The sequence below is a fragment of the Maniola jurtina genome, chromosome 17 (genome assembly GCF_905333055.1).
Source record: "Maniola jurtina chromosome 17, ilManJurt1.1, whole genome shotgun sequence".
Classification (NCBI taxonomy): domain Eukaryota; kingdom Metazoa; phylum Arthropoda; class Insecta; order Lepidoptera; family Nymphalidae; genus Maniola; species Maniola jurtina.
In genome coordinates, this window is record NC_060045.1 from 3502216 (window position 1) to 3517543 (window position 15328).

Below are 15328 nucleotides of genomic sequence, written 5' to 3' on the forward strand. Positions count from 1 at the left end.
AAAATTTTTCAAACATGTACGAAGCGATTTGCTTACTCGTTTCTAATCCGAACCGCTAGAATATGGAACGCCCTTCCACCATCAGTTTTCCCTTCAAGTCAAGAGTGAATAGGCAACTTCTAGGCAAGCACGCTCCATCTTAGGCTGCATCATCATTGCAGCCAAGCGCTAGTCTATTAATAATTTAAAAAAAAAGATGGTGAGTTAAGTGATTGAAAACGGGAAGCAAAGTTGTTCTTAATAATGATAAAAATGCACCCAAATTATTCAGAGTATTTTGTTTTAACAGGTTAATTTAGGGCGAATTTCTATGAAAACCCATCCAAGGTAACCTATACTTAGTCTGAGACGGTAACACTAACTATATAAAAGTAAAAACCAAATCATTTATGGAAACACTGATTTACGTATCTGTGGTCAACTCTACGTCAACTTCACCTTCTTTTTTTTCTCTCTCTCGTCTGGCTTTACAAAGATTAACCAATGTCAAGTTTGTAGTTATTTGTAACAAGTTAGTTAAAACATACAAGTATGGACCCCGTCTATGCCAACGCTCACCGATATACGCATGGCACCCCCCTTAGAGCGCTTTCCAGTCAGTTTTAACAAAAAAACACTCCAAAAAGGCAGAGCACGGCCGCCAGCTAACACCAACACAGACGAAGTCCTTCACCTTCACAATCCACCAAAGAGTATGTAATCAGAATTACTGTTAAATAGTGATCTGAGTGTAGTGTGTATAAATAGTAAATACGTCAATACACAAAGTCAAATATCGCAATTAAATTAAAATTTTAAATAAGTACAATTAATATTAAATGAGCTTTCTCACGCTTACTATCAGATTTATTCTACGAAATAATAATCAAAGATGATGCTAGTATAATTAAAAGTGAAATATTTCTGAAAATGGAAGAAAAAAATTTTATTTGTAAGATAAGGTTTTTATAGTTTTTAATGTGTGTAAACTGATTTCTTTCTGATTCTCTGTTGTTGTATTCTTTATTAAAGGGACTCCAGATATAACGCAACGATTTTTCGAATTACGTTTCGAACATGAGTGGCTATTTAAACAAAAGAAACAGCCTTGGACGTGAGTAACCTTTACTGAATTTGCCTTGTATTATAATTAGGTAAGTTTAATCACTGGATGTCTGGTCACATTCCGTCGCAATCACTGAAGCTTGGTGGGGAGTGGTGACCAAGTTAGTACATTACTGATGAATGGAGGAATTTAATTCTTACTGTTTATAGGTATAGGTATTTTGAAAGTCAAGCTAAGCATCTGTCCCGATTAATATCACAACACTGTATAGTAAACATTAAGAAAGCCTTGAAGTGATTAGTATTTTAAAATTTAATTACTTTCTTTTTTTAACTATTTGCACAAGCCAGAAAAAGGATGGCAGTCACTTTGCTTTAAGATGTGTACCAAGCTTGGTTAAGAAATAGGAATAAGCTAGGAAAATCATGGCATGTAATATAGGTGCTTTCGATTGTGAAAGCAAATGCCAGATATGTTGTAGATTTGTCAAATTGATTCCTCTAGTTTGGATTATTGATATGAAATGATTTCTGACTGGAATCAGATTTTAGTTATGTTTTGATATAATATATCAGATGCATGTCATGTAATATTTATGCTAACTGCAAATTAAATACTTAGTTCATTCACTTGAATATAATTTATTTCTCCTGTGTGGGTTATCATGTGGTTGATCAGATATGTTGAATAGATTTTCCTAATGTAATCTTTAGAAAAAATTAAAAAAAAAAAAAAAACAATAAAAAAATGTGTCGTTTCCAATGAAAAGTCATATGAGTACTTGAATTTCAACCCTATTGATTAAAGACCACTTAGCCTAACTAATTTAAGAGTTCTGGTTGCTTAGTTTTTAATATGTGTGGCCAAATTGTAAAATATAAGCAATTTTTATGTTCAAAGTTTTAGGGATCTCTAAAAAACTTAAATCCACACTGATCTCTCATTGAATATTCCTATCATACATAAAGTGTTTTTATTGTAGGGAATTCCGTAAGATCCTTCTTGAGGATGGCTTTCCTGAGGAAATGACTATGAATCACATTAGAAAGAAGTGGTCTTATACTTATGATGTAAGTTTTCTTCTCTTCAAAATAATTTAATTACATTTTTTTTTAATAAAATAAATACTCATTCAATTCACCTATAATTTTTCTTACAGTCATATAGACTAGCCAAAAAGACTAAAAATAAAGATTGGAAATATTATAAAATGTTTGATAAACATTTTGGCAAAAAAGTTTTAGACAAATATGAATCATGTAAGTCACAACATTAACTTACTTATATGTAATTGTTTTAATTATTTCTTTTGTAAAAATTATGTGAACCTTTTTATTGTAGGGAATGATGAATGGAGATTAAAACTAATAATATGCATATCTGAGACAAAAGAAGTAAAACTCGACTTTCATAACATGTGGAGGACTGTGGAAAGAGCATTGAGATGTCAGGACTTGCCGCCAGATTGTTGTATTCAAGACCTGAAAGGGCTCTGGCATTATATCAAAGTTACTTTTAATGTATGTAATTATAAAAACTCAAGTTATCCTCATAGTTTAAGCTAAGTAACAAAACTTCATCGTCATCATCATGATCAACACATTACCGGCTCACTACTGATCAGCTCCTGAATGTAAGGGCTTAGGCCATACTACGCCACGCTGATGTGCCTAGTACAAATTGGCACACTTCATACACCTTTGATAATATTATGGAGAACTCTCAGGCATGCGGATTTCCTCACTATGTTTTTCTTCACTGTTCTCCTTTCTCTTTCTTCTCTCTGGGGTGGTTTGTCCCTCCCCGCCGAAGTCTTCACTCCAGCCATCCTAGCTCGCTCCAGAAGTCGATAGACTGCCCAGGTAGCTGGGAGCTTCATGGAGTGAGATTGGGGATCCCAAAGTATCCTCACGTTTTCCTTTACTGTTAATATTAGTAATATTTTTAGAGAAAACATCGTCTAGTACTGAAACAGAGTTTGAACCCGGAAGACTGGCCGTTATACCCTACAATGTTAGATTACTACCAGAGGTTCGAGGCAGAGTACTTGGCGCGCCTCGAGAACATGCCCGCTGCGAGCCTCGCGAGCATAGAGCTGAGGAAGAAACATGTACCCAAGGGCACCTTTAAACAGGAAATTGAAGAGGATTTCCAATGTTAGTATTGTTATTGTTACTTTACAGGGTGAAAGCGCTGGTGAAATTCATCAATAAGCGTCTTAAGTGCTGGCTCTTAGTAGGAGAAATCTATACATCCTAGTACGAACTTTGACGGGGCACTGTGGACTACACAGACACATCTACAACCTTAAGCTATAGGGTACAGACATCTGCAGACTGTGCCAGGAGTCTATCGAAACTCTGATGCACGTAGTCTGCTTTTCCCCCGCTTTAATGCCTAAACAGAGCATCCATCTAGGGAAACACATCGTATACCCAGAGGATACTACTTCAATTCCAGTGAGAAAAGTGCTGCAGTCTCAGGGCTACAGGTTTTGACAAGGAAATATGAAATGGAGGCGATCACAATGGATCGGAGATGGTCAAATGTATACAAGAACCTGCATAGCCCCAAAGCAGAAGAAGATTGTTGTTGTTGGTTACTCTGGTTCTGCTTTGGATCCCCTAATTTCTGCTTTGATCATGTAGAGAAATTATATTGTTGAATATATTATTAAAAAATGCTGTGCTTTATTTTTCAGGGTCGAAAGACATAACAGAAACGTTTATACAGATCCGATTGCAGCACGATTGGCTATTTAGAGACAGGAAATGGGCTTGGAAGTAAGTTATTTCATTTGTAGTATCTATAATATGATCAGCTCCTGTAGCACCACAGACTCGACTACCCACAAAATGGCTAAAAAGCCACCAATTCTATTGAAGAATAATATGGGCGTCATTTCTGAGGATTTTTGGAATACTGGTTACAAAAATGATATCCACTTTCAATTTCTAGATCGCAGCTATACTTTTTCAATGCATAGTTAACGTGTCATTTCCGATGGTTTCGAGGAGCTGATTACGAAAATAATATTCATTTTTTTTAATTAAACAATCATCAATTTTTTGCAGTAACCTTCGAAAGATAATGATAGAAGAGTACGGTTTCCCCCAAACGCTGAGCTCGCGGGAGCTTTCTAGGAAATGGGCTGCGACTTACGGCGTATGTATAACAATATACTTATGTTCTTATTCATTTTGTACTATTCTTGAAAGCCCTGTACTGAGTTTACTTAAACTTGAAAATTTCAACTAAAGCAGAGAGTTAAAATTTTCATCTTTTGCTGCTATAACAACAAATAATAATCTAAGTCGAAGATTTATTTGGCGATTGAAAAATGAGCCCTTTATAAAAGCGAGACCGTTTTTTTGTTCTAACGTACTTTTTGGCATTCAAGAAAAGTCTGCCCGCAAATTGTGTAAAAAAAAAACGTATTCGTAGTTATCGTAGTTGGTAGCAAATTCTACCCATTTGATTGGCTGTGAAAAAATGTAAAATATATAGTAAAAATGTAAATAGCGAATCAACCAATCAAATGGCAGAATTTTGCTGTCAATTACGATAATGATAAATACATTTTTGTAACACAATCGGGGGCTGGTTTATTGTTTGAATAAGGTTGCTTGCATTATTATACATTATTTTTATGTTATTCTAGGAGTACCAAAAAGCGAAGGCGACCAACAACAAATCATGGGTGTACTATAACTTACTAGAATTATACCTTGGAGAAGGAAGCTTAAGTCTAAATCCTATGGTTGGCTGTGAGTAAATTTTAATGAGTGTATCTCAATACTAATATGTAATTGACTAGTTAATGAGTTATATTGAGCGATATCACTACATTGTATTCCTCATGGTGTTGGGGTTATTACCCCTTCCATTACCTAATCATATTCTAGGGGTTTTCAAGGGCTCTTTTTTTTCTTGCATTAAACTAATTGTATATATAAAAGGAAAAGCTGACTGACTGACTGATCTATCAAAGCACAGCTCAAACTACCTGCACTGATCGGGCTGATATTTGGCTGCAGATGCAGAAATCTGCTAAGAAAGGTTTTTCGAAGATTCAACCCTTAAGAGGGTAAAATAAGGGTTTGAAATTCGCGTAGTCCACGCGGACGAAGTCACGGGCATAACCTAGTAATAGTATAAAGAAAGAGTGCAATTTTAATGAGATTGTGTATATTTGGAGGGTGATATCCAGAACCACTGCACCTATTTGAAAAATTCATTCACCATTTGAAAGGTATATTATTTCAGATGGATATCTTGGCTATAATATATTATGTATATTATAAAAGAAATTACACCCGAGCGAAGCCGGGCGGATCAGTTAGTTAAAGAAAAGCCATAATAATAATATAATAGGATCATCATCGCCATTGCTGCAAAAATGTTTGTATTAAAAATATGAATGTCACAGACAAAATTGTTTTTCCGCAGGGCAAGAAGAGTGGGTTCAAAACTTGATAAGCGCAAGAACAGACTTGGAGCATTTGTTCCGATTTTCCGACAAATATATACAACAGGGGTGGCGGTAAGGCTTATTATATTTTATTTTTCGCTTTATACAATATTATAAAAAATCCTCTACAAGTAAGCCCTTGACTGCGATCTCACCTGGTGGTAAGTGAAGATGCAGTCTAAGTCGGTTTCTACGCATACGCACCGGAATGCTAAATCGCTTGGCGGCACGGGTTTGCCGACAATGTGGTAACTATCCAGGGCCGTAGCCTCCCATCAGACTAGACCAGAGACCATTTAGAAAATATAAATTCCCAAACTGCCCCTGCGGGGAATCGAACCCGGAACCTCCCACTTAAAAGACCACAGCGTTCACCACTGCGCCAAGGATGTCATCAAATGTTACAATGTTGTATGCCATTGAACTTGAAAATAATTTATTTTCACAGGGAGGTTGAAAAAAGACTGAGAACTGTTGGTATTCCCATAGACCACAGTTTGTTGGACATTGAAGACATTTGGCTGCATTTACTGAGAACTTTCAGGGTAAACTTGATACCAAAACTTCTATTACACTTTAAAAAAAAATTCTCTTGAAATCTCTAAGCGTAAGCACTCCAACACCCTTTCTCAATGAGCCCAAAATTGTTTTGAAAATTATTCAAGTTAATTGGTTAGTTTCAAAAGACAAGTAGGTGCACTACACTAATGGGGATCTACACAGCCAATTTATCCCGATAGGTGGCGCATAAACGAACTGGCCATAAAGATAGTATTTCATCTGTGGGACCGGCTTTACTGAGTTATCAAACGCCATAATTTTTATTGTACGAGCTTCCAGGTATCATACATCTTAAATTTCACAAAACCATCTTACATTGTATTGATATCAACAATTCTTAGCAACGCTAGCAACCAAACAAAAAATAATTGATTTTATCTGACACTAGCTGATGCCCGCAGCTTCGCCCGCGTGGATTGGTCAGATCTCCTGCAGCATCAGGATTGAGGAGTTGGACTCCAAATTTATGAAACAATGTCGCAAAGTTCCTCTATCGATTAAAAAAGAAATGACGCAAATCAGTTCAGAAATCTCGGAGATTTCGGTGTACATAGGTAGAAAAACACAACTCCCTTTTTGAAAGTCGGTTAAAAAAGTAGCCTATGTTACTCCCTGGTCAATTCTCTACTTGTCGGTGAAAATCCCGTCAAAATCGGTTCTGCCGTTCCCAAGATTAGCCTTTTCAAACAGACAGACAGACAGACAGACAAAAATTTTAAAAACGTGTGATTCAGTTATAGTATCGTTCAAATAACCATATGACCTTAAAATGCGGTAGTTATTTCGAAATTACAGACAGACACTCCAATTTTATTTATTATTATAGAATATAGATATAGATTATTGGGTGGACCTCTTGTGGCGCCCTCTGAGTTTTGCCTGTGGATCCCCATTAAGTAGAGTTAAATCTTTATTGCAGTGGAAAAGAAAATTCGCTATCAAGGGCATACTAAACGAGCAATGGCCGTACTTTGACGCAATGGCCAAGTACATGGAAACACATGAACTGCACCAAATCAAACAACAGAAGCAGGATGACTACGAAGACGGGGCTGTGGGTATGTAACATTATAACTCAAAAGCCTCTACCCATACTTATGTTGTTTTTTAAATAATTTTATATTAGGTACTTTCGTACTTAATCAAATCTTGCGAAGCATTTTTCATTCATTCACCACATAACCAGAACACAATTTTATGTCAGGTTGGTGTAATGTTTTATGACATACTATACTATACCACCAATCACGTCACTCGGGGTTTGTATTTCTGAGCATTTATTAATATAGAAGGAACTGACTGACTGGCATATCAACGTTTTTTTTTAAAAAGAATATTAGCCATGTTAAATGACTAATATTCCCCTTTCCTCTCCAACTAAGCGTCAGGAATAGCTCAAATTGCTGAGTCTAGTAACTTAACTAGTCTTTTGCATGTAGATTCTTGCTAAGGATTTGTCCCTATTATATTATAGGATATTTATGTATAACTTATGTTAAACTACTTAGTACTTTATGAACTTTATGTTAAACCAAAGCAAAACAGAGGTGAGTATTACAAAACAAGGAATTAATTGATTTTCATTTTTAACAGATGACGATATTGAAGACGACATGAAGTTATTTGATTTGAAACAGAGGTTAACACTCGTCAAACCGAAGTTTGAAGTGATGGACGCCAATGTGTGTCGATGTTGTTCCAATGAAGACGGCGTTGTCGGTATTTACGACCAGAAAGACGAGGGTGAGGTCGATTTGGCGCACAAGTTGAAGATCATCTGCGGTATTGAGGTAGTTTTTACTTGAAACACGTTATGATTCATCAAACTGAGCTTTGACGTCAAGACGCCTAGTATCGGTAGTGTGTGGGAACGAATTAGCACCTAAGTTTGTATTCTAAAAATCAAGTCTAAATAATATTTGTTCTTGAAAATCTATTTGCTTTTGATGTAAGATTTTTCTCAGTCAATATCTAATTTTTTTTTTACAAGAGCTTTCAAATATCTTGAATATTTAATTGATTTAGCAATTTACATTTTTCCAAAGAATTAGAGAATTTACATCAAATATCGTGACAAAGATTTTACCGTGCTTTCATCGTAAATATTCTATAAATTGTATTGTTATAGGTTGATCAATCCGACACTCTTCCGTCACAAATTTGTTTAAACTGCCTTCGAGAATTAGAAAACGCTTACAAATTCAGAAGAAAATGTCAAGACATGGACAAAATGTTCAGGGACCAAGCTAGTCAAGTTAAAATGGAGTCACACCCAAACTATCATCACAATGATAACAACGACGAAAGAGACAGTGGACACGATGCCATAGAGTTTGAAATAGACGCGAACTACGATGACCAACCTACCGAACTGACTGAAGTTAAAACACGCATTATAAAATTAAGTCAAGCGAAAAAACAAAAACCTTCAATCAAAAGGGAGAGTAAGAAAATTTTGAAAAGGAACAGGGTCCGAAAACCTAGATACGAATATTGGAAGATTTGCGAAGTGTGCGGGAAAAATACGAGGAATCTAGTCACCCATATGGAATCTCACTCCAACGATAAAATATACTCGTGCGAGATTTGCCAGAAGAAATTCAAGTTCAAAAGCGGTGTTATTCTACATAAAGCGATTCATGCGACCACGCCGAAGAAAACTTGTGAAGTGTGCGGGAAAAATTTCTTCATTATGGCCCAATATCGCAAACATTACGCTATACACGCGAACGAGAGGAAACACGCGTGCGAGACCTGTGGGAAGCGGTTCAATTCCTTGGACATTCTCAGAGTCCACAACAGGTCCCATACAGATGAACGGCCTTTCACTTGTTCCGAGTGTGGCAAAACGTTTAGGACTTCGGGTTGTGTGTCTCGACACAGGAGAATAGTTCACAGAAATATCAAAGTTCAAAAAGTCGAACAGAAATTATTATAATTGTTGTTGTAGTGTGTATTTGACCTCGTTATCGGCTCCGAATTATTTATTAAAGCACATTATCTCTTTGACGGTGACTATACACGTGTTTTATTTATTTCTTTCGCAACGGGTTTTGTTTATTAGCTGTACCTAATTTTTGGGGTTCCCCTTATCAGTTCATAATTTGTTGGGTGTATTAATATATTATTATTCAAAGTTTTAGCGCATTATTAGGTATAATCATCAGGTAAAAAGCAAAGCAAACAATTTGCGGTAGTGTAGTGTTGTATACGGATTTTATTTAACTTGCGCGTAACTGTATTCACATCAGATAGTAAGTGATGATGCAGCCTAAAGTGAATGCTATTTTTGCATCCACGAAACCCCCCATACCCCTTCCAGGTTAGCCCGCTTCCATCTTAGACTGCATCGTCACTTACCAACAGGTGAGACTGCAGTCAAGGGCTAACTTGTATCTGAATTTTAAAAAAAGAGTTAATATTTTAGACTTTATATAATATCCTACCTATTCTATTCCATGAAAAGGCTGGCAGCGTGGCCTCACGACCTTTGCCTGCCGATATATTTGAAGTTATTGAAGTTATATCAGCTGTCTGAATAGACATGCATAATTGTAGTCATGTGAATTGTGAACTACCTTTAGTTTCGTGTTTACTTCACAGCACTTACTCTTACTACCTAGGTAAAATATCCCATCCTCACATCTGTGATCTCATGAACTGTTCCCAATACAAATGTTTCTAATTTGCTTTACAAATATCGAACTAGATTCGAACCAAAGCTACCTCAGGAACACAGATCAGTGACGAAAGACGCAAAGGTTCGCATTTTAATGTTAATTTCTATTCTGTGGAACATTTGCATGACAATAGCCTTCCCTATTCGGTAACTTATCTTACGAAACGGAAAATCTGCATTTAAATATCGCAAAACGGTAAAACTAGTTTAAGTAGATGCTAAAAAGTTAGATTTATTTTTTGGGATACAGTTGTGGGCGTTTATGTAGGAGAAAATATATTAAGCTTACTCATTGAACTTTCTAAGTTCAGTCTAAGTTTTAGAGTCTTTAAAGACCAAAGGTCGACGTCACCTATTGCAAAATGTCACAGAAAAGAGGACTTTCTAACACTAAACTGATTCGCAATGGACTCATTATTCTTCGGCGATCTTACGAGAGATATAGGTACGTATTATTTTACTCAGATACAAGATAGCCCTTTCCTGTGATGCCACCTGGTGGTAAGTGATGATGCAGTCTAAGATTGAAGCTGGTTAACGTGGAAGAGGCATGGCAGTTTTATTATAAGCCTTAATGGTTTCTAACTGCTCCAGCGGTTAAAAACGACTGTTCGAGCAGTTGGCAGTGACACTAAGTAGGTACATAGCTCTGGTGCAGCTTTTGTGTTGTAATTAGGTACAATTAAATTTTGAATTGCTCTAGGGAAACTACTATTCCAGCAGTTGGCAATGACTGCTCGAGTAGCTAATAATAACTGATCGAGCTGCCCATATACATGGGCATATACGGCAGTCGAAAGTGTCGACCATAACCGCTGCTAAGGAAAACGATAGCCGCCGCCACACTATCTGCATTGTTAGCTTAACCGAATTTATAAGAGCAATGTCCTTTATATTGTCTGATGACTGATCGAGTGTTTGGATTAGGCTGTTTAATGTTTATATAACCACTAGAGAATGCCCGCGACTTCGTCCGCGTGGATTTAGGTTTTTAAAGATCCCGTGGAAACTCTTTGATTTTCCGGGATAAAAAGTTGCTTATTTCAATTACAGGGATGTAAGCTACCTCGCTCGGTACAAACTGTTGGGCCGTGAAAAGGTAGCAGACAGACACACACTTTCGCATTTATAATATTAGTATGGATGGATATGGATTTATCCATTCGAATAGTACCTAATTAGTAGATACTACATAAATTTTGTTACGTTTATGTCTGAACTATAAGAAGTCTTATGGAAAAAGATTTTCGCGATTTATATTTTTTGCAGGCTCGAGATAGAAAGTTACTTTGCTATGTGATTATTTGATTTATCCGATATTGTAAGAATTTCCTTTGTCTTATCTTATCGAGTTTTGACTCTGATTCGGATTAGGCTGTTTACATCATCATCAAACCATTGCCGGCTCACTACTGAGCATTGGAACCATTCTCAGAATGAGAAGAGTTTGGCCAATATTATAGTCCTCCATGCTGGTCAAGTGTGGAATGGCAGACTTCACAAGCACGAACTTATGAAGAACTCTCAGGCGTTCAGCTTTCCTCATGATCTTTTCCTTCACCATTAAAGCAAGTGATATTAATTGCTTAAAACGCAGGTAGGTACATAACTCCGAAAGATAGAGTAGCATGCCCGGGACCGAACCCCTGACCCGCCGAGTAGGAGGCTGACGTCTAAACCACTAAGCTATCGTCGCTCTTTGGCTCTTACATAGGTAATCATTTGAAATTCCGAACTTCACAGATAGTCAAAGAGACGGTTATACATGTGTAACTTAGCTATTCGCCCAAAAAAATAGCAAGAGAATGGTGTAAAATTTTCAATTTTCATTCAACTGAATGAATTTTTTTTTTAATTGGTAAGTACTTATTGCGAATATTTTATTTAGTGCACATAATTTAGGGAACGAAACAATTTAACACACCTAATTTGCTTTTTCTTTCATATTATATTACTTATTGTTTTTAGCCCCCAACCCAAAAAGAGGGGTGTTATAAGTTTGACGTGTGTAATTTGTGTATCTGTCTGTGGCGTCGTAGCTGCTAAACTAATGAACTGATTTATTAATTTAGTTTTTTCGTTTGAAATGTTGCTTGATCGAGAGTGTTCTTAGCTATATTCCAAGAAAATCGGTTCAGCCGTTTGAAAGTTATCAGCAATTTTCTAGTTACTGTAACCTTCACTTGTCGGGGGTCTTATAAATTTTTAATTTACACTTGTTTGTCATTTGTTTATTTGTTCGTAGTATCTACCTATTTCAAAGATAAACTAGTGACACGATTTCATTGAGTCTTCGCTGTTTGAATGTCATATTGAACTCAACTAGACTACAGGCCCATGTTTAAAAATGGGTGGGTCATATGAACCACCAGGTGACGTATACAGGACGATATAAGAGCATAAAATAATAAGTTTCAGCACTATGCCGTCACTTGTAAGCTGTCCAACAGAGTGCTGGTGAGAATTGAAAAGTGCAGGTAGAGTGAGTACATTTTGGTCATATATTTTTGTACGGCATTTTTACCATCGATAGATCCATGAAAAATAATAAGAAAGCGCGCAGTGCCGTAAAAAAATGGTGCGCCACAAAGTCAGTAAATGTTTTGATTTTCTGACAATTTCCGGGGTAAATTTGGTCATTTAATTCTGTACGGCACTAGTTTCATACTGTTTCAATACAGCCTCTAATCCATTATTCCGCAACGCCGTACAAAAATCATGCGACAAGGGGAAAAAATTGAGGGTAGCAACCCCCTCTCTTTCCGTGGTCCGGGGGGTGATTTGAGAAAGTACGGCTTTGGTTCCAAAACATTATCTAGCACTCAAAAGTACTATTAAAAATAATGCCGTAAAAAAATTAGTGTTCATTTGAATGTGTATCAATAATTATCTTAATTTCATGGTATACTTAATTTTTAAAGCTGTAAAATCATTTGACTCTGTACGGCAACTTTTTTTTTAACATGATAGTGTAAAATACTATTGTTATATAGTATTGCCGTTCAAAAGAAACTGTTCTAAAAAAAATTATAGATAAATACAAAAACTGAAATTTTTCAAATTATTGCAAAAGTTTAAATATTCATAGATTAATAAAATATAGCAATTTTCTACGCTTTTCCCTTGTTTTAAATAGTATTAAGATAAATAAATTAGGAAAAAATTATGCCGTACATTTTAATGCAGACCATATCTTTTAGGCTGATGAAAATGACGCTACCATTTTAAGGGTAGTACTTTATGGCCATCTGATACTGTACGGCATTAACATATTTTTGAAGAGAACAATTGATAATATGATAAAATCACTATGCCGTCTAACTGAAGTGAACGGGTGTGTATATAATATCCACATCCCCTACAAACCTTTGGACCAACGAAAATGTACGGCATGTAAAAAAATATTATCTATGCATAAAACACTTTCAAAATAAATTAATTTTATGTTGTTTCAAATCACCCCCCGGACCACGGAAAGAGAGGGGGTTGCTACCCTCAATTTTTTCCCCTTGTCGCATGATTTTTGTACGGCGTTGCGGAATAATGGATTAGAGGCTGTATTGAAACAGTATGAAACTAGTGCCGTACAGAATTAAATGACCAAATTTACCCCGGAAATTGTCAGAAAATCAAAACATTTACTGACTTTGTGGCGCACCATTTTTTTACGGCACTGCGCGCTTTCTTATTATTTTTCATGGATCTATCGATGGTAAAAATGCCGTACAAAAATATATGACCAAAATGTACTCACTCTACCTGCACTTTTCAATTCTCACCAGCACTCTGTTGGACAGCTTACAAGTGACGGCATAGTGCTGAAACTTATTATTTTATGCTCTTATATCGTCCTGTATACGTCACCTGGTGGTTCATATGACCCACCCATTTTTAAACATGGGCCTGTAGTCTAAACAATTGAAGTAGGGTTTATCTAAATGAGTTCAACTATACGACGATAAGCTCCATACCTATAGATAAATAGAAAAAGAATCGTTTCGCCTGTACATTAGCTCCCTATAGTCCCTACACATATTTTTGGTATTTACCTACTCGTTTAAAAATATTCATCTTTATATTACATTCATAATAATTGAAATTTTACCATGAAACGACCCATATTATAAATGAGAAAGTGTGCTCGTTTGTTGGTTTTTCCTTCAATCACGACATAGTTAGTCAAAGATCTAGATAGTGACATAGACAATTTTTTATCCCGGAACATAGAGTTCCCACGGGATTTTTTAAAACCTAAATTCACTGAGATGATGTCGTGGGCATAGAGAGCGCTTTTTTAGGGTTCCGTACCTCAAAAAGAAAAAAACCCTTATAGGATGACTTTGTTGTCCGTCTGTCTGTCAAGAAAACCTTTAGGGTTGGTACTCCCCGTTGACCTAGAATCATGAAATTTGACAAATAGGTAGGTCTTATAGCACAAGTTACGGAAAAAAAACCGAAAATTTGTGGTAACATCACAAAAAAAATTAAAATGTGTTCATTCATAATTAGTATTTTTAATTTTCAAATTAAGATATCTAGAGGGGTATCATATGAAAGAGTTTTACCTGTACATTCTTAAACAGATTTTTATTTATTTTTATGCATAATAGTTTTTGATTTATCATGCAAAATGTAGAAAATAATACCCGATTACGGAACCCTCGGTGCGCGAATCTCACTCGCACTTGGCTGCTTTTTTATCCGAACCGATCTTTCATGTTTAAATAGGAGCGAATCTCCTGCTGGGTTGATCATTGAGTTTTTCCCATACCTACATATTTAAATGAAAAACTTGCTAGTCCAAACGCAATCCATTTTAAACGTAGCCTGACACTCGAGCCCGCTACTTCTTGGTATTCTAACGTAGAGACGTTCATCACGACTCCACAATTACTTACTTAATCGGTTTAAAAGGGTAGAGACTAGAGACATGGCTCGGACGTGACGCAGATACACTCTTGGCTCTTTCCTAATCCAAATATGGCGTTAGTTAAATGCACACAATAGACGTAGGTAGTGGTCTCAAAAGAAAAACTTGAAATAACCCAATATTTATGTGATTATTGGAAGGGTGTGTTATATCGTCAGAAATGAGGATCACGATGCAACAATAGAATGGCTATGCGTTCCCTGTATCACTAAAGCGGAACGCCATACGCGATTTGTCCGCGCCACGTCTTTATCTTGTCTACCTTTATAAACTGCGTACTTAAGTTCTCAGGGAAGGTAAGTACTATTCCCGTTTAAATAAGCGTATCAGTATCGTAATGATAAGATGAATACAAAATGTCTTTAATCTTAGTCAATTAATTATAACTAATTTATTTCATACTGACAACTTTCAGAGATACCGTCCGTATAATCAAAGGATATAAAGAACATGTTATAAAGGCTACCGTAATAGATTTACGGCTTCCTTCAGACTACCGGTAATTAATGGTTGTTGAACGTTGATTGACCGATAGTGTCCCAAAATAAGGCTCTTTAACCCTATGGAATGTCGATCAAGCACGTCCGGGCATAATAAACAGGCATTCGTTCACCCTGCGCTTACCGGCGCCAGCACTGCCAG

General features: G+C 36.3%; 1 protein-coding gene across 2 annotated transcripts; it reads left to right on the forward strand.

The window, feature by feature from the left end:
- The first annotated feature begins 765 nt into the window (after window positions 1-765).
- Window positions 766-9105, forward strand: LOC123873842 (zinc finger protein 37 homolog). 2 transcript variants are annotated; one of them, XM_045918920.1, is made up of 14 exons: window positions 766-931; window positions 1012-1093; window positions 2028-2115; window positions 2205-2304; window positions 2387-2565; window positions 2994-3201; window positions 3747-3828; window positions 4120-4210; window positions 4707-4812; window positions 5495-5588; window positions 5965-6061; window positions 6997-7135; window positions 7671-7867; window positions 8206-9105. In XM_045918920.1, exons 1-14 carry the CDS (start codon window positions 910-912, stop codon window positions 9013-9015), a joined length of 2295 nt encoding a protein of 764 aa, XP_045774876.1. In that variant the 5' UTR covers window positions 766-909; the 3' UTR covers window positions 9016-9105. The 2 variants fall into 2 exon arrangements, with proteins under 2 accessions (XP_045774876.1, XP_045774877.1); XM_045918921.1 differs by lacking the exons at window positions 766-931; window positions 1012-1093; window positions 2205-2304.
- Window positions 9106-15328: the final 6223 nt, after the last annotated feature.